At 43.7% G+C, this 18,694-nt stretch overlaps 1 protein-coding gene across 3 annotated transcripts in view; it reads left to right on the top strand.

Annotated features, from left to right (window-relative positions):
* SMARCAL1 (SWI/SNF related, matrix associated, actin dependent regulator of chromatin, subfamily a like 1) overlaps positions 1 to 17,498 on the top strand; it is a 36,050-nt gene extending 18,552 nt beyond the window's left edge. For all 3 annotated transcript variants that reach the window (XM_048485604.1, XM_048485606.1, XM_048485605.1), the window contains 8 exons: positions 764 to 904; positions 6,206 to 6,424; positions 7,760 to 7,830; positions 8,756 to 8,858; positions 10,295 to 10,477; positions 13,556 to 13,656; positions 16,359 to 16,455; positions 17,179 to 17,498. In XM_048485604.1, coding sequence (XP_048341561.1) covers positions 764 to 904; positions 6,206 to 6,424; positions 7,760 to 7,830; positions 8,756 to 8,858; positions 10,295 to 10,477; positions 13,556 to 13,656; positions 16,359 to 16,455; positions 17,179 to 17,385 — 1,122 coding nt within the window. In that variant the 3' untranslated portion in view covers positions 17,386 to 17,498. The remainder of the gene's footprint in view (positions 1 to 763; positions 905 to 6,205; positions 6,425 to 7,759; positions 7,831 to 8,755; positions 8,859 to 10,294; positions 10,478 to 13,555; positions 13,657 to 16,358; positions 16,456 to 17,178) is intronic.
* Positions 17,499 to 18,694: the final 1,196 nt, after the last annotated feature.

An 18,694-nucleotide genomic window follows, 5' to 3' on the forward strand; every position in this document is an offset into this window, starting at 1 on the left:
GTCTGCTCTGTGTCATGCCACGTTATTCCTTGAAGATCTCCCATCTTGACCCAGCTTAACTTCTGAGATCTGCTGAGATCAGACTAGCCTGGGCCATCCAAGTCAGGGGTTCACTGTAGCTTGGTAATTCCACTATTGTTAAAAACTACCATTTTGATTTAATTCACTCTGGAGATGATTCTGGTGATGGATATGCTTTTAATTAACAGTGGTAGTTGGCAAGATCCTCGTCTTAGACTTATTCTGAAGTTAGAATAGGCATAAGTGAGAAAGTAGTTTCTCATTTTTACAGACGTGAAATCCCCCAAAACTTATAGCTCCAAGCTCTGTGAGATTATCATCATATTTGCCCTTCACCATGTGTCAGGGCAACATGTACTTTTTAAATGTTAAGCAGCTGACAAGGACAGAATAAGAAGGGATTGGGAGGATGATTATAACTACATATCCAGCACAGTGCACGCTTAAACAATGCAAAGCATGACAGATAATATTTGACAGGCTGCATGCTGTAAAAATAGTTTAAAACCCATCAGACTTTTATTTGGGGACACATCTTGTATGTTTTCGTTTTGGTATGTTTCTCCTCCATCAGAGCTGAGATTTGAAGAATGTGGTGCTCTTCTCTCAGCTCCCTCTCTTCCACACTGTACTATGCTAGCTCTGCTCACATTAGTCTCTTTGAAACCAGATGTTGTTTTCTCCTCTTTCCGTGGGATGTTGGCCACATCATTAACAGCCCACAACATTTGCTCCACTTCAGGCAGCTAAGCGAGTCATCTTGTTGTCGGGAACGCCTGCAATGTCACGCCCTTCAGAGTTGTATACACAGATGGCAGCCATCCGACCGTCATTCTTCCCACAGTTCCAAGCCTTTGCACTCCGCTACTGTGATGCTAAGAAGGTAACTTTCTAGCCAGACTTAATTTGCCCTTGGATGACTTTGTAACCAGAGGGCCTGTTCCTTTGGTGTCGGTTATCGGTCCCTTGTAATGTACTATGTTCATGTAAGCTTTGGAGATCTTGTTCCTAGGAAATAATCTTACTATGTAAATGAGCAGTGTGTTCCTGACAACGAACCAGAAAAAGTGTGGGCTGCTGGGAAGTGTAGTCCTTCCTCCATCCGGAAGAGCCCAGATTCCAGCTCTTCCTGGAGGGGCAAGAGCTACATGTCCCCATAGCCCTTGCTGCAGGAAGCCATATTACCCTCCTCCCCCCACACTGTGCTTCTCCTTGGTGGCAGCAAGCCTTGACAAAGGGAGAGTGCAGCAGGAAGCCATATCCACCCCCACCCCCCCACCCCCCGCCCCAACCTGCTTCTCCCTACCAGCACTAGGTCCTTGTGGTGAACTTTGAAGAACTTTCTACCTGGGAACATGAGACAAACTCTTTCAAGATGCAACTGAACTGGAAGATCCCATTTGTGAAGTTAGGGGAGCCTGTCTGTCTGTGTGTGTGTGTGTGGGGGGGGGGGGGTGTCTGTAACTAAACTTTTTTTCATTGAATAATTAGGCTAGGCTTTTGTTATCTGTGGTAAATTGTGGAAAGGCAGGAGGGAGGGCTCCTTCGGTGGCTGCCCTTAACTCACCAATAGTTTTCTAGAGCCCTTTGTATTTATTTGTACAATGGGGTTAATGCTAGTAAGAGATAATTTGCATCCTTCCTGGAAAGCTTTTTGAACTCCATGTAGATCTCGGAGAAGCAAAACTATTCTACTTGCATTGTTCTTTTGGAGAAGTCTGTACTTTGAAAGGGCAGATTTGCTGCCGTTGGTGGCTGTAGCACAGTGAAAGAGCACGTTTTGTCTTGTCCAGTGGGGATTGGAATTTTGAGGTGGAATTTATTTTTGCTCTTTAGGGGATGGTAATACTCAGCTTGATGCTTTCCCCCCACACCCGACTTTTTTATTTTTGGAATGTGCCTGGTGGCTTTTCTTTTAAGGGATGATGAAGCACTCTGGAGAACTTGAAAGCTTGCAAACATTGTGTTATTTCAGTTGGCCCTTAATGAAAGGTTCAATGGTTCTAATTGTTGGATGCACCTATAGTAAAGATGCACCTTTAGTTAAAAGATACTGAAGCAGAGATTTAGGCATATGTAACTTGGGATTCTGCAGCAGAGAATTAACAGGGAATTTTGACTTTTACAGCCCTTGTGGTTGAAATGCCTTCCCAATGAGCTTGCCCTTCAGGAAGCAGGAAGGGGTCCTGGCTAAGATCATCTTTTAATCTTAAATGACCTTTTAATAATGTCCCCCAGGGGCTCCTGTGTAATTCTCTTTCATTGTTAATGGCTCACCTTGAGTGGGTAGTCGATTGTCACAGGTCTTTTCCAAGATCCCTGGAGGCTACTCTATTGTAGTTAAATAAGCCATTGAACAATAGCAGTGAGTGAACCGAACACAGGAAAAGAATAGGCAAAAATAGACATTGAGGGGGGTGAGAGTCTCTCCAGAGAAGAGGCTTTGAAATTCATGATCCATGGCTGGCTGCAAGCCATGTTTCTTCCTACCCTCTTCTCCCCTCCCGCTTCCATTTGACCTTCACTCTCTGGAGCCTCATATGGGTCCAAGAATACTTGTTTCAGCAGCCAGTATTCTCACATTTTGTATCTGGATATATTGTGCTACCTGAAGAAATTCATGCATTTTCTTTTTGTGCATAATTGCATCGACTTGAGTTGTTAAGCTTGTTAAAATTGAAGCATTTGCAGAAACGCACTTGAAATCTAGCAAACATAATAGGCCACAGAAGATGCGAGAAAACAGGTTTTCAATAAATGATGCCAGGCTTTCTGCGGCCAGCCACCAGGAAACATTTAAAGGCTGTGTGTGTGTGTGTGTTGTATGTGTGTTATGTGTGTGTGTGGGGCGGGGGGGGGGGGTTACTTTAGTTGGACACTTCACTCTTATCTGTACACGGGAAAAATGTATTAAGATCTTATCCAAAGACCAGCTGTGACTTTGCCATTATGAAACACTGTAGTAAAGAAATGGGCAGGGCAGGAAGGCTTTATTATATTTCAAGGGAGAGGAGATTGTTATAACTGTAGCCACTTACCAGGGATTCTTCATTTCCCTTGTCCTCCTGCAACAATACGGGCCCTCTGGTCATGCTAATGCTCGTCATGAAGGCTTGCCTTTGTGTCTTCTGCAACAGCCAAATACACTAAAGAATAAGCCAAGAAATCAGTGACTGACGATGTCATTGGTCTTGGTGTAACGTTTACATGTTGTTGAGAAAGTGCTTCTTATTTCAGGGATTGAAATGGTGAGTGAAGGAAGAGGGAGAGTGACATGCCTTAGACTCCTGCACACACATACACACATTCCTAAAAGAACATGGTAGTTAATGCACCTGTACAGATGATTTGGGGGCAGGTATTTTCAAGATGGAATCCGCATGTAGCAGTAGGGGTGCTGGACCCTTTCCAATTCTTACCTACAAATATTCCCCAAGAGTGGTTCCCCCCTCCCAGCTCAGGTCTTCATCCAGTCCCCCCCCCCCACCCCGTCCTCAGGTCTTCATCTAGTCTTGAGACCCACTGGAGAGAAATCTACAGGCATAAAATTAAATTCCCTCCACTAGCTGTTTCTCCCCTACGAATGCCTTCTCCCAGCTGAAATTTTCTCAGCCTTTGGCTGAACCCACATAACTCTGTTGGGCATTCATTGCTGTGGTACAGACCTGGGCATTATACAGCCGGATGACCCTAACTGGCCCCCCTGCCTTTTGGCCCGGCCCTCCACAATATTTTCTGTTTCTTATGTGGCCCCATGGAAAAAATAATTGCCCACCCCTGCTGTGGTATATGTAGGGACGTGCATTTCCCTATGGAGCTTTCACACAGGAGTTTTCTGCTTGCTTCCTTTCATCAGCCACCATTTCCCCTGCATTTTTTCTCTACCATGCTACTAGTATTACCTTGTTCTAGTACTTGCAGGAGAAAAGGTGGCCTGGAGGGGCAGGGGGGATAGCAGGAAGATGCCATGATGTGGGCAGGATGTTTGAGAACGCTCACCTTCCTATCCAAGGAGTGTGATAATGCACCTGTGTTGCACTCCTCCAAATTAGATTAGAGTAAAATGGGTTTTGGAAGGTGCGTGTTAGAGATAGGGAAGGGACCACTGGAATGTAGTTAGAGCATTATGGCACGTGGATGCTCCCAAAAAGTGCTACAGTTTCAAAGCCAAAAAAAGAGAAAAAAGCCTTTGAGCCTGGGGAAAAAACAGTGGTGGTGGGGAATTACTGGTTTGGTGTGAAAGCGTTTCCTAGGAGAATTAGTGTGGGAAAGATTATGCACTTCCTGCCTTCAGCCAAATGCCATTTCATTACAGCATAATTGCTATTACAATGTAAACACAAGGTCGGCAGCCTCGTCTTTGCTTTGTAATTTAAAATTCTGCCCCCAATTGTTCCAGAATAGGTTCAAAATTGTTCTAAGATCTGTAAAGATAGAAACTACACAAGGCCTTCTTAAAATAAATATTGTCTTTCAAACTTCTCAAGCCTAAACACTCAGTTGAAAAAAAAACAGAGAGAGACTCTGAAAGTCTCCATTTGAAAGGAACTGAGTCTGCTTTATGGCAGAAACCCACAAATCTTTGGCCGATGCAATAAGTAAAGATATGGAATTAGTTTATTGGTTTACAATCCAACTGCTTGGCACTTTAGGCTCGTAAAAATGTGCAACAAATGAAATATCTGTTTCATTTATGAGCAAAACTTTGCAAAAGAAGATTCTCTGAAGACATTTTTCAAAGCAGTTAATGTAAGTAATGAATGTTAAAGAGAGAAAAATGCATTGAGATTGGCACAGGTGCTCAATTTTGTGAAGGTTCAGCAGCTTTTGTGAAGGTTCAGCAGATATAATGTAGTAACAGCTTCAGCTTGGAGGTTTCAATCAGAGGCGTAGCTAGTGGGGAAAGCGCCCGGTGCACCGGTGCATCCTCCACCCCCTCCTCTAGAACACCCCCGCTACGCCCTCACCACGCCCCCACAGCATGCGTTTCGCACCCCCCCTGTCCCCTTGGAGCTACGCCTCTGGTTTCAACAGCTCAAGTCAGAAAATGGCAGCTTCTTGAATTTGATTTTTAAAAAATTTTCTGGAAACCAGGGTATACGTGTGATCTAGCAGACTGTGACAGGAATATTATGGTGACTAAGTAGCTGGAGGTGGCATTTTCAGTTTAGGATATAGGGAGGAGTTTCTCCCCTGCCCTTTCACCATCCTGGAACTCTCTCAGTTACCTCCTGCAAGTAAATTGATGGCCACCTAGATTCATTTTACCTAACCGTACTGATTCATGTTACTGTAACCTCAAGACTAGACTATTTGTAATCAGTTCCATATGGGGCTGCTCTCAAGAACTGGTCAAAAGCTTCACATTTATGTCAAGTGCCTTCAAGCTGACTTAACAGTGACCCTGTAGGGTTTTCCAGGTGAGAGACATTCAGAGGTGGTTGCCGCTGTCTGCCTCTGAGTAGCAACCCTGATATTCCTTGGCTGACCCTTCTTAGCTTCCAAATGATGAGATCGGGCTAGCCTGGGCCATTCAATTACAACCTCACTAATTACAGCTTCAATTACAACCTCACTAATCATTATAGACTGCAGGAGTCCACCATGGGGACTCACAGCTATATTGTAGCTGCTAGTTGCCGGTTGCAACTCATGAGTAAATGCACAGCAGCACCTGTTTCAAATCAGGACAGCTGTTCATTCTGGTTTCCCATAGAGAAAATAACTCCCTATGGCCTGCAGGTGTGTCAGGCACCCAGACGCATGCACACAAAACAGCAGAGGAGAGAAGGAGGAAATTCCTCCTCTTTCTCCTGTGCTGTGGTCCTGATCTGAATATTGTAGCTTTGAACAGTGAATTTGGGGTATTGTAGCTTCAGGGCTAAAAGTGGTGGTGGGGAATGAATGGGGCAAGGTGTGTAGGGGAACAAAGTTGAAAAATGGTTGGGAAAGAACAGGAATATTGCTGGCACCAAAGGACTCTTCACCAAAATGTTCAGAAGTCTATAGCAGATTTTTCCCCCCAGCAGACATCTTTATGTTTCTCTACACATGAGGACTAGAATCTTACCTCTTTAGAAAAACTGCTGTTTCTAGCCTGCATGTCAGATTCCCACTGGAGAGATGCACTGTAACGCCTCTTGTGGTTGCCTTAATGATGTTGCACATGTTGTCACTTACCTAGAAACCTTGGGGTTGGGATTATTCTGGATCATCCAATCTCGGTGAGCTAAAGCTTCTGCTGGAAGAATCCATCATGATCCGCCGCCTGAAGTCCGATGTGCTTTCCCAGCTCCCTGCAAAGCAGCGCAGAATGGTGGTTGTGGCACCGGACGGCATTAATGCAAGGACCAAGGCTGAACTGGCAGCGGCTGCAAAGCAAATGTCCAAGGGTTACAAAAGCGTGAGTCAGAAAGAGGGCATTGTGGGCAAGGATGTAATTAGCAGGACATAGGAGCAGGGTGAGGAGGTTTTTCTTCTGTTCTGATTTGCTGCTTGCCCAGACAGCTGATAGGAACCATTTTAGAACCAGTGTCTGATGTGCAGTCCATGGGTGGGGGCGGGGGGGGCAAGAGGGAAGGAAGAGCACAGAGGCACCTACTAAGAATCAGCTTTTATTGGTCTGTGCTAGAGTTTGATTGTTTTTAAGGATAAGACTTATAGATCCCAAGGCAATCTTTAAAATGAGAAAAGGCCCAAGCCTGTAAGTAATTGCCATTACATACAGTCTGCAGAGGTGAATCCTGGTTTGCTCCCAATCTGTACTTCCCAGAGAGCTGATACAAGTCACAGCTCCCTGATGAGAATACCTTTATGCGTGGTGTTCCCATATCAAAGTATTTTAGTTGTGCCCTGTATTTAATGTGCTGATTGGTTCAAAATTTACCACACAGAGTAGGTCTCTGCTGCGTTTGGGGACCAAAAAACCGTTAAAGAAAATGCCACGTTTAGCCGAAGAGGAAATGTTCCTATCTGCCAGGCTTGCCTGAAGTTCCCGGCACTTCTTCTGGCTTTCACATGGTAGTTTCTCTTACCTTTAACAAAGGCCCCATGAATTCTTGATGCAAACAAATTCCCTAAGTTTGGAAAAGGAAAAAAGGGAAGGGAGCCATTCTCTGAAATTACAGACCTGTCACTGCAATGAATTGTAGTCTAGTTTCAATTGACTGGACTGTTGGATAATATGGGACTTGGGCCAAGGTAGCTGTGGGAAATATTAGAGGATGAGGTGGGTCAGGATTGGGTGGGTGTGTGTGTGTGTTGCTATGTCACTGTAGTGGCAGCTGTTTGATACTTGTTCCTGCTGCTCCTGGTGGGTATTTTGTGGGTAGTTTTCAAGCCCTGTGAAACTTCAGGTAATGTTCTTTCTTTCTTTCTTTCTTTCTTTCTTTCTTTCTTTCTTTCTTTCTTTCTTTCTTTCTTTCTTTCTTTCTTTCTTTCTTACTTATTTATTTTAATTAATTAATTAATTAATTATCATATTTATATACCGCCCAATCCCCTGAGGGCTCTAGATTCTAGATCTGTTAGTGGTGGCAGCAGGCATGCAGCAGCTTGCTGCGCTGAAAAGGAAAGGGGGAAGTTGGTCAGCTGAGATTAATTTCTGTTAGATTGATGAGGAACTCTGGGGCTTCTCACCAATGAAAAATATTTCAGTTAAACATCCCTCTCTTTGTCAGCCACCACTGTAGCATCCTGATGGGCTTCACTGACCATTGTTTTAAACTTCTGTTTGCAGAAACAAGAAGAGAAAGAAGCGCTCATTATTTTTTATAACAGGACTGCAGAAGCCAAAATCCGCTCTGTCATGTAAGTTCCTGTTTCTGAGTCAGGGGGGCCCATCTCTCAGTGGTACTAGGTACAACCCCTGGCCTCTCAAGTAAAAAATGATCAGGCAGTAAGTGGTGATTTTTTTGAAAGATGCCCTCTACCTGAGATGCTGGAGAGCCACAGCTGGGTGAAGTGGACAGTGCTGGCCTTGACAGACCAGTGGTCTTACATGGTGTGAAATGGCTTACATGCCTACATGGAAAAGGAACTACAGAATAAGATTGCAGCACGCTCTAGGTGAAAACTGTGCCAATTAGAACACCTAAGTAGTGTAGTGTGCAATGGTCATTGCATTGAACCAGGCATTGCAGCAACTCCTTTACATAGAAGCTAAAAGGAAAGAGTTATGTTCTTTACCCAAGTTGATGAAGTTTTCTGGTTTAGTTGAAAATAGGTAAATGCTTTTGTTTAGAGCATATAAACCTGCTTTTTATACAAGGTAACAAGAATACAACGTTTAACAGAAAAGAGATTCTTTAGGAAGTACCTTATTAAACATATATCTAGTAATAGGGCGGTATATTAAATCAAATAATAATAATAATAATAATAATAATAATAATAATAATAATAATAATAATAATAATAATAATAATAATAATAATAATAATAATAATAATAATAATAATAATAATATATTTATTTCACTTGTTGGAAGTCCTGAGTCTGTATTTTTCAAAGTTGACCTTAGTGGGGATGATCTAGCCTTAAGTGTCCGGGACTTTAAGTGCATGTGAAATGTTGGCCCAGTGAACTGGTTCCTAGCCATTACTGCTCATTTGCAAATAAAATAAAAGGTTTCAAACCACTGACTTTCTGAGGATGACACTGCACAGTACTGCGAGGAAAAAATAGTTATGCCTGTATTTGTGTTTACTGATGTTCTCCCTGCCTCTAAATGCAGAGAATATATCCTAGACCTATTGGAAAGTGGAAGAGAAAAATTTCTGGTGTTCGCTCATCACAAGCTCATTCTGGATGCAGTTAGTGAGGCACTGCAGAAAAAGGTAACTCCACTACTCATTATTAGTCTTGCTTTGGGAGATCTTGGGAAGCTTTCCTGTCAGCTGCAAATTACTGAGGGTACCTGGGGCATATTTTCAGTTGTGGGTTCACTCTAGTTCAAAGAAGTTCCTGATTTTTGCCATCTTGTTCAATCTCTTCTAGATCTCTTCTTTATTTCACAAATCTCTTCAATCTCTTCTTTATTTCACAAAATATAATACAATTGACAAAGGATTCATAATGCTGGAACAAACCAATCCACATTTAGGGGAATTAAAGCACATTAAAAGGTCATTTCCTCCTAACTTCCAGCTGCCAAATGTCCTGTAGCAAATCAATATTTCGTCATGAGTTATGGTTTCAAAAGCTGACTGGTTACAATTGACAGGTATGAAAAGCTGAATAGTATAAATCTTTGGAGGATTAAGAGCAGTAGAATTAGGCATAATATTGACTCTCCAACATTCTGGGCTTTATGGAAAAAGCCCCTGACAATTTAGCTTGCTCTGATAACTAGGTCATATTTGTAGTTGCTGCCTACCCTGGTACTCCTCCTACCTGGGGGGTAGGAGGTGTGATCTTGTTGCTGATAGTAAATTCAGTCAATTTTATTATGATCCAAGATCAGCAACCACAAACAATCTCTGATAGTGTGTTAAGCATCTGAGAAAGATTTCTGCATCTGAAAGCTTCTGGAGTTTTCAGATGTCCCTGCCATGTTGTGAGGAACTTGGAAGCAGTGGAATTAGTTGCCACTGCTGAAGCTAGCACCATATCAGAGATGCACCCTTGTCTATCTCTTACTTTGTGTTGAGGTAGGTGGTTGTCACATTAGAGGACATGGCTATCACCAGGGATCCAGCAAGTCCATTTTGGGACTTATGTCATTCATCAACAAAGCATTGCCATGAGTTCTGCTACACTGCCTATATTAGGGAGAAGCATTGCGTCTGAAACTGATGCCCTCTGTCATTTCTGATGCATTTGGGCCTCTGCTGAGATATGATTACAGGACTCGGAGTCTAAATCTTGTCCAATATTATGGGACTCTTTAATATACACTGAGAGAATTCACAATGATTTTGCCTTTGCCTCTTCACAAGTATTGGAATATGTATTTGCTGGGACTGAGTGTTAGCAAGTGAATGAGCAGGATGAGGCAAGACTGGCATTGGGACATAGACCATTGGGACATAGACCAAGTTTGGAACTATGCCTTCTGTTTCAAATGGCAAGGAAAGGGTCAAGTTAGGACTATGGAAAAGATAAGCCAAATAATTTGGGGATCCTGAAGAATGGCATATCTGGCATGAGATCATGTTTAACCTCCAATTGATTATTGCAACTGATGGTAGGTATAAGATCCTTCCTTTTTTCCTTCCTTCCTGTGGGGATCTTAGATGTGGGTGACCCTTTATATCCTCTATTTCCCTTTCAGCACATTGGGTACATTCGCATTGATGGCTCCACACCCTCAGCTGATCGCCAGTCTCTGTGCCAAGAGTTCCAGTTCTCTGAGAAGTACGCTGTGGCAGTCCTCTCCCTCACAGCCGCCAACATGGGGCTCACCTTCTCCTCTGCTGACCTGGTTGTGTTTGCAGAGCTGTTCTGGAACCCTGGGGTAAGGAACCTTGGGTACTTGAGTGGAGGGGGGGGGATGTTACCCCTGTTTAAGAGTAGGATATTTCTCTATTTAAACATTTATATCCCACCTTTCCTCATGGTTCAAGGCAGCTTACAATAATAGTTAAATACATTGTTAGTTAAAACCATAAATAAAATAGCAAACCCCACATGATGGGTAGCCAACAGATGGCTTCCTGACAACCATAGTTGACACACAGGCACATATGGAAGAGACATGCCTTCAAATGTGGGTCCCAGAGGTGTGGAAAAACTGGGTAGTCTCTCATAACACTGAAAAAATGATTTTTCTTCACCCATATACTGCCATACCTATAACTCTATAAACTGAAGTTTGCCTTTCTTGCTGATTTCATGGTTAGATTACACTTTTTTCTACAACTGGGTATTTTGTGTGCCCTGTTGTTTTTTGGAAGCCCAGGATCACCACAATAAGTGAGAGCAGTGTGGTGTAGTGGTTAAGAGCAGATGGACTCTAATCTGGAGAATCAGTTTGATTCCCCAATCCTCCATGTGGATGGTGGACTCTTCTCTGGTGAACCAGATTCGTTTCCCCACTCCTACATTCCTGCAGGGTGACCTTGGGCTAGTCACCGTTCGTTCAGTCCCACCTACCTCACAAGGTGAATATTGTGAGGAGAGGAAGGGAAAAGGAGTTTGTAAGCCACCTTGAGTCTCCTTACAGGAGAGAAAGGGGGAAGGGTATAAATCTAAATTATTCTTCTTCTTCTAAATTTTAGATTTTGCTTTGGGAGAACTTGTGGATAGCTTGCTGCAACATTCATTTTCTGCTATGATAAGTATTGGATGTTTGAATTGGCTTGGTTAAATTTCAGGCAAGCTGCCGGGGTGTAATAGTTATAGGTTGTTCCACTCATTTCAGTTTTTAGTGGGACTGGCAGCATTCACATAGCTTACATTTTTTATCAGCTTTGATCTCTATTTTATCAGCTACTAAGACCCTATCAATCTTCCCTAAGAACAATCCACCAAAAGTCCCATTGTGTTGCACTGACCAGGCAATGTGTAGACTAGTGACTAACTTTTTCTGGACCATACTTGTTTTCTTTCATTGTTGATTCAAATTCTCACAGATTCAGATTTATTGCGATCTTAGATGAACAAAGTATACACAAGTCTTACAAAGTGCAAAATAGTCTCTTTGGCTGAAAATAATAGACATAGATAAAAATTACAATTGCTACGTAAAGTGAAGTTGATTAAAATAACATTAGGCTCAATTTACATTCAAGTGCTGATGTTACCCATGTGTAGATCTGCTACACACTCTAAACACCATAGCACAAAATTTGACAAGTCTTTAACTGTATGACTGTACAACAGGTTGAGGTTGTTTCTTATTGCAGATAAATAGCTGAGACGGAAAGAGAATGGTTTCAAACCCATGGAAGAAGGGCAGACTTGAACTTGAATCTTCTAGATTAAATTACAGTTCCTCTCATCTCTAGTCTGTATTCCCCTTCTCAAATGAAGATGGGGTAGAACAGTGGTGGCGAACCTTTGGCACTCCAGATGTTAAGGACTACAATTCCCATCAGCCCTTCCAGCATGGCCAATTGGCCATGCTGGCAGGGGCTGGTGGGAATTGTAGTCCATAACATCTGGAGTGCCAAAAGTTCGCCATTACTGGGCTAGAATGTGATAAAAGTTTCCCCTGCAAATGTTTTTTTAATGAGGCATGGTCATGGGAAGAATTTCAGCTCTGATGTATTTTTTGGCCAAATTAGAGTCCGCTTGTATCATCACCCGTTAAAACTAGGAGGTTACAAAATGGCAATTTGTGTGCTTTAATTACTCACCCTTACTCTGTAAACACAGGTATGAGGAATGGCTGGGTTCTGCCCTTCAGTTGGTGTGGTGAACATCCACTTACTCTCTGAACCCGTTGTAATATAATGGTGCTGGGAGTTTTTAAAGCTATCCATTTGTTTATTTTGTGAATGTTGTCATCAGCACAGTATCAACATTTGAGGATTGCAGGAGTGTAAAATGTGTCTTTCTGCATTCTGGTGAACCAGCTACCACTGGCGTAATGCCCATTGGGCAAGGTGGGCAGCTGCCCAGGGCATCACCTTGTGGGGGGCATCAAAATGCTGGGTTCGTTTTTGGGTATTTTTAGTGGTTTTCCATTTTTGGCCTGCAGGGGGCACAGTTTTTAGGCTAGCAGCACCAAAATTTCAGCGTATCATCAGGAGACTGTCCTTATGCTACTCCCCAGGTTTGGTGAGGTTTGGTTCAGGGAGTCCAAAGTTATGGACTCCCAAAAGGGGTTCCCCTATCCCCCATTGTTTCCAATGGGAGCTAATAGGAGATGGGGGCTACAGTTTTGAGGGTCCATAACTTTGGCCCCCCCTGAACCAAACTGCACCAAACTTGGGGGGAATCATTAGGGCAGTCTCATGATGAGACCCTGAAAGTTTTGAGACTGTGCCTTCAAAATGTCCCCTCCCCAGCCTGCAACCCCCATTGACAGCAATGCAGAAAACTCAATGCAGAACAAAGATTCTTGGGCAAATTTCGGGATGTTCTTGCAGGGAGGGCATTCTTGGATGTATCAGCACCAAAATTTCCAGGTATCATCTGGAGACTGTCATGATGGCACCCCCACGGTTTGGTGCAGTTTGGTTCAGGGGGTCCAAAGTTATGGACCCTCAAAACTGTAGCCCCCATCTCCTATTAGCTCCCATTGGAAACAATGGGGAATGGGGCACCCCCTTTGGGAGTCCATAACTTTGGACTCCTTGAACCAAACCTCACCAAACTTGGGGAGTAGCATAAGGACACTCTCCTGATGATATGCTGAAATTTTGGTGCTGATATGTCTAAAAACGTCACCCCCTGTAGGCACCAATGTCCTGGTGCAAAAATAAATTTGGTCGTGGTGGAGTGGCCGCCCATGGGGGGGGGGGGCATCCAACTCAGGTTTTGCCTAGGGCTACAGCTTGCCCAGGGCTGCCTCGTTACGCCCCTGCCAGCTACTCACCCTTCCCAACTTCTCCCATCTTTAAATTGCATATCTGGTTTTTCATTGCAGGTTTTGTTGCAAGCAGAAGATCGGGTACACCGAATTGGGCAAACGAGTTCTGTTGATATTCACTACCTGGTAGCAAAAGGCACGGCTGATGACTACTTATGGTAGGAAGTTTCTCTTTTTCTAATATACATTCCAGTTTTAGCTCTTTCAAGCTAGAAACCCTACTGCAAAGTTAACAGCACTTGTTTTTTGCAGGTGCCAGGAAGGCGTACAATATTTCACATTAGCTTTTTTTCTCCCTTGAGTTTTATTTGTGGAATTTTGCAGTCTTTTAGTGCAGTGCTTCCCAGCCAGTGGATCAGGACCCAGAAGCAGGTTGTGAAGCCTCTGGCAGTAGGTGGCAGGCCAGTTCTCCCTCATGGCAGCTCCTGCCCTTTCCATCCTTCTCTTTCTTTCTTCCTCACCAGCTTCTCACATTCTCGTTCCCTTCTCCTCCTGTGTGACAGCATTGAGGAAAAAAGCCATCAAGTAACTAATTTCACTGTGGTAGTTGAAAGATGGAGAGGAGGCTGGAGAGTAGGTGGGAGCTGTTCAGCAAGTCATAGAAAAAGTAGAGGAGGATAGAAAGAAGAGTGTGTGTGTGTGAATGCACAGACTCTGTTTTGCTGCTGCTCCTGCATTAGCCCAGCCTCTTGCCCAGCCACTTACATTGCTTCACTGCCCTCTGCCTGGAGTGGGAGATGTACTACACCGAGCTCCTTCACTCCTCAACCTGGTGCCCCTCCCCCAAGCAGTCCTCCTCAAACTCTAGCTCTGGTCCAGCTGGCAGAAGAGAAGGAGATTGGGGGCAGCTGCACCATTGTGTGACATTTGTTGGTTCTTCAAAAGCATCTGGTTGGGTACTGTAGAAAAAAGAATGCTGGACTAGATGGGTGCCAAGTTGATAGTTTGCCTAGGGTGCCAAAAAATCTTGGCCCAGCCCTCTATGGGTTACTGTGTAAAGAAAATTTGGATATAAGGGTCACCATCTGAAAATGGCCTGGAACCACTGTGAGGCAGCCCAATCCAGATGGGGAGGGTGAATGCTCACAGGAAGTGGCAGAGGGCCACACTGATGCGTTCGACCCCTCTACCGGTGCAAGGGGCACCACTGCTGATGAAGAGGGTGGAGGCGTCAGCATCTAGCCACCTCTCAGCTCTGCAGTGATGAAACATGGAAGTCTGGGTCACTGTGGAACAAAATTTCCCAGGGTGGAACAGACTTTAGCAGCTTTATACTCGAGGTTTAAGGCTGCAAGTAGCAGGGTTTGGAATTATAGTTCCATTAAGCCCTATGGAGGCCTTCCAGGCAGTGGGGAATTCCCCCCCCCCCTCTTCTAGGTGCCTCCCTGTACCACCTGGAAGCCTGGAGGCAGTGCCTGACTGCCTCAGGAAACTGAATTGGGCTGTTACTGTACTAACTTGGACCATTCCAGATTGTTGCTGGATCTTATGTTACAAAGGTCTGGGTGGCTTTTTTTTTTAGCAGAGGAACCAATACATTGAACACTGAGTCAACATCAGTTCTTAGTTCTTGTGCAACTTCTCTTGAGGCTCTGAAGCAAGCCATGTTAGTGGCTACAGTGGAAGGTTGGATGGCTGTGATTCTGGGGAAAGTGCTGGATCATCTGGGCTCTACATGGGGTAGGGACTTATCTGCATCCATCAGGCAAAAAAAAAACAGATTGAACAATTTACAGTTGAGAGGCAACTCACACCTCCCCTGGAGTCTGTCTGTACTTCCCCTGGAGAGGCTTACCACACAGATTAAGAACCCAGCATTAAGGGGAAATGAGCATTTTCACATGACTAGCTTGCTTATGTGACAGAGGCCACTTCAACAGATGGTGTCATTGGTCTGCTGGACCCAAAGTGTTGCCATTGCCTTGTTACCAATATAAATATGATGATGATGATGATGATGATGATGATGATGATGATGATAAGCATTGACATAAGACATTTCAAGTATTGAGAGCATTTCTCACACGTTGCCTCAGTAATGTAAACACTGTAGGGCAGGTTGGGTGGAATCAAAATCAGGAAAGAAAATGCTTACCAAGCACAACTGACTTGCATATTATAACAAATGAACCATTTCAATACCATACAATCATAATTGTGTGCTAATGGTTGAATAGAAGCATACTCTACAGTAGGTTTCCACATAAAGGTCAGCTTTAAAGAACACCTTGTTCAGGCATTAATAATCCTCTGAGAGATCACAGTTACCATATGAATATGCAGAAGTACTCTATTACTCACAAAACAAATATGTTCAAGGACAACCTCAAAATGTTCAAAGCGCAATCCAGAAAGAACATTGACAGTCAACCAATACGTTCAGTGTTAAATAGGAGAATACAAACCACTGCATCAAAGGGAGGAGTCTGTGATCCCTGATAGAATGAAAGCAGGGGTCGCTGGGAGAGGAGGTAGCAGTGATGTTCCTGCTTTGTGCAAGAGGTTGGACCTTTGGGGTTGCTTCCAGTTCTGTGCTTCTATTTGTACTTTAACACTGTTCTTCATCTTCATTTTCCATTTCCTAGCAGCATATCCCCCAAACTTTGCTAACTTGTGAAGCAGAAAAAATGAATTCTATGTGCAGAGTTTAGAATCTTTTAGGAGTATGTAGAGTTGATGGAGAGAGTAGATCAAGGACCAATTAAATGGTCAAAATCCTCTCTTGTGCTTACTATCAGTTATCTCCTTAGGAGGAGCCATTAGCCTAAGCCACTTTAGTGGTAGTTCAAAAATTTCTACCAAGACAGATCCTTGTTTCAATTTTTTTCTGTTTTATTATCATGCTTGTGTCCACCATTAGGCCAATAATTCAAGAGAAGATCAAAGTGCTGGGCGAAGCTGGCCTTTCTGAAGCCAATTTCTCCGAGACAGCTGAAACCATGGATTACTTCTACAAGGTAGCTAGTTGGGAAACGATGTTTGCCTTAACATTTGTTTAATGAATGCAGCTGGTTCATTTCTCTGTGTACTCAATGGTGGGATTCAGCCAGTTCGTACCTGTTCGCTAGAACCAGTAGCTAATTTTTTGTCTACTTTGCAGAATCATTTTTTTAAAAGCTCCCAGACCAACTGTGAAGACATCATCCACTGGTCCAAATAATTCTGTCATAGCAAAAATTTATTTTCATTCCTGGAAATCTGATCACTAGCTATAGTGGTTATGAAACAGCAACTATCCTGGACCCCAGCAAATGTGACTATTGTACAGTTTGCTTTTAGGTACAGCAGTTGTACTCCTATCCTAGGCAACTGTAGGCTAGTGTTGCAAAGAATTTGGAAAAGCTCAACTGTTTGCTCTTAAGAGATCTGCTAGTTACTTCAATGTGTCTTTTTCACTCACATAAGTTGGGGGAGAAGGGAACAGAAGGAGGAGGATGATGATGATGATTATATACCATCCTCCCCTAAGGGCTCAGGGTGGTGAACAACAGTTTAAAACATACATTTTAATTTGGCATGCGCTACTTTTTAATTTCCAAGGATTATCAGCGTGTGTGTACGTGTGTTTGTGTCTCCCTTAATTTTTCTTTTCTAGTTCTGTCTTCTGACTGGCAACGCTATTTATCCATTTTCACCATCATAATAAGAATGTGCTGAACATTTTTCTTTTTATTCAATAGCCTAATCCAAAGCAACAGACCATCTTAAATCTTTTCCAAAGAAGCTTCTCTGAAGATGCAGATGACATAGATGAAGTCCTGCTTGCAGAAGCAGTGGAAGCATCAGAAGACTCTGGGCCGCAGCCTTCCCTGGGGAAAGTGGGAAAATTCTTCCCAACAAGCCCATGCAAGCAAAGGCGGATCAATGATTATTTTTGCAGCCAGTAATGTTCTTGCTTGGCTTTTGTTTAACCATTTGTATCTGTAGTCAAATGGAGGGGGGGAATCATTGTATTATCTAGTGAAGACTTTCTTTGATAAAATACAAGTAATAGCTATAATTTTCATAATCTTTGCACATGTGATTGCAACATCTGCTTTCTTTCACACAATCAAGGAAACCTGGTGTAGCCAGTTCTTTCACATGTGGCCCAGGCCTGCCCATCTCTACTTGTTCACATGTTCCACTGTGCTAAATGAGACCTATTTAATTATATATCAAATGGCAAGCAAAACTCCATTTGATTTCATTATTTAAAGGATCCATCCCTGTCGTTCAGTCTTTCTGGTGTGTTCAAAAACTATAACAAGCCACAAGTAATAAAAGAAAATAACTAGCCATTTTGGCAACTGTGCTATCCTTAAGTAGGATACGAATTGCTAGTGGACAGGGGTCCCTAAATCTATTTTACGGAATGTTCATTCTTTTACTGATGCTTTCTCTGGAACTAAGCATCAATTCAGATGCACATTAACAGCACAATGTAGGGGGTGGGGAGCTGCACCACAGCTCTGGGACAGCAGCACAGCTCCAGGACGGCAGAGCAAAAAGTCAGTCCAAAGGTGGAAGTGGGACAGGCTGTCATCCATGGGATGGGTGGAGGAATGGGGGAGGAGAGAGCAGCCAAGCCAGTTCAGTGGTAGGGAGAGGTGGGACTGGGAGTAGGCAGATGAACTCCCAGGTGCTGTCTGACCCCCTGAAAGGGGACAGGGCTGGGGACAGTTCAAAACCCAAGGGAGTTGAAATGATACCCTAGGCGGCAGCAGCCAGATCTCTATGCTAATTATTCCCCCCCCCCCCCCCGGGAAGGGACTTAGCCCATTGCATGGCACAAGAGTCTCCCAGGGAAGGATTTGCCAGGTGTTCATAGGCAGTCCCCCTCCCCATCTGCATTGCTGACAGGCTCCTGACACACACACACCCTCCAATGATTGAAGCATTCTAGCATTCATATGGGAAGGAGTTCTCCAAAGAGGGGAAGAGGCAGTAATATTTTCTGAGTTTTGAACTCAGCCAGCCTCCCATCACCCCATGGATGCACAACCTGGTACTTGTGCAACAGCTGTAGACTCATCTGGCACCAGCCACAGCAGCTCCCTTGTGTGCTGGAAGCTTCTGTAGTAAGCCCAACAGGATGCCCTGGACTGGAGTATCCTTATGGACCTTCAGGAGTCCCCAGATCTCATACTGAGAAACACTGCATTACTGTTCGCTGTAGAAACTTCTTTAGACCTCTTGCTCCCTTTTTATTGCTGG

The sequence above is a fragment of the Sphaerodactylus townsendi genome, linkage group LG02 (assembly GCF_021028975.2).
Source record: "Sphaerodactylus townsendi isolate TG3544 linkage group LG02, MPM_Stown_v2.3, whole genome shotgun sequence".
Taxonomy (NCBI): domain Eukaryota; kingdom Metazoa; phylum Chordata; class Lepidosauria; order Squamata; family Sphaerodactylidae; genus Sphaerodactylus; species Sphaerodactylus townsendi.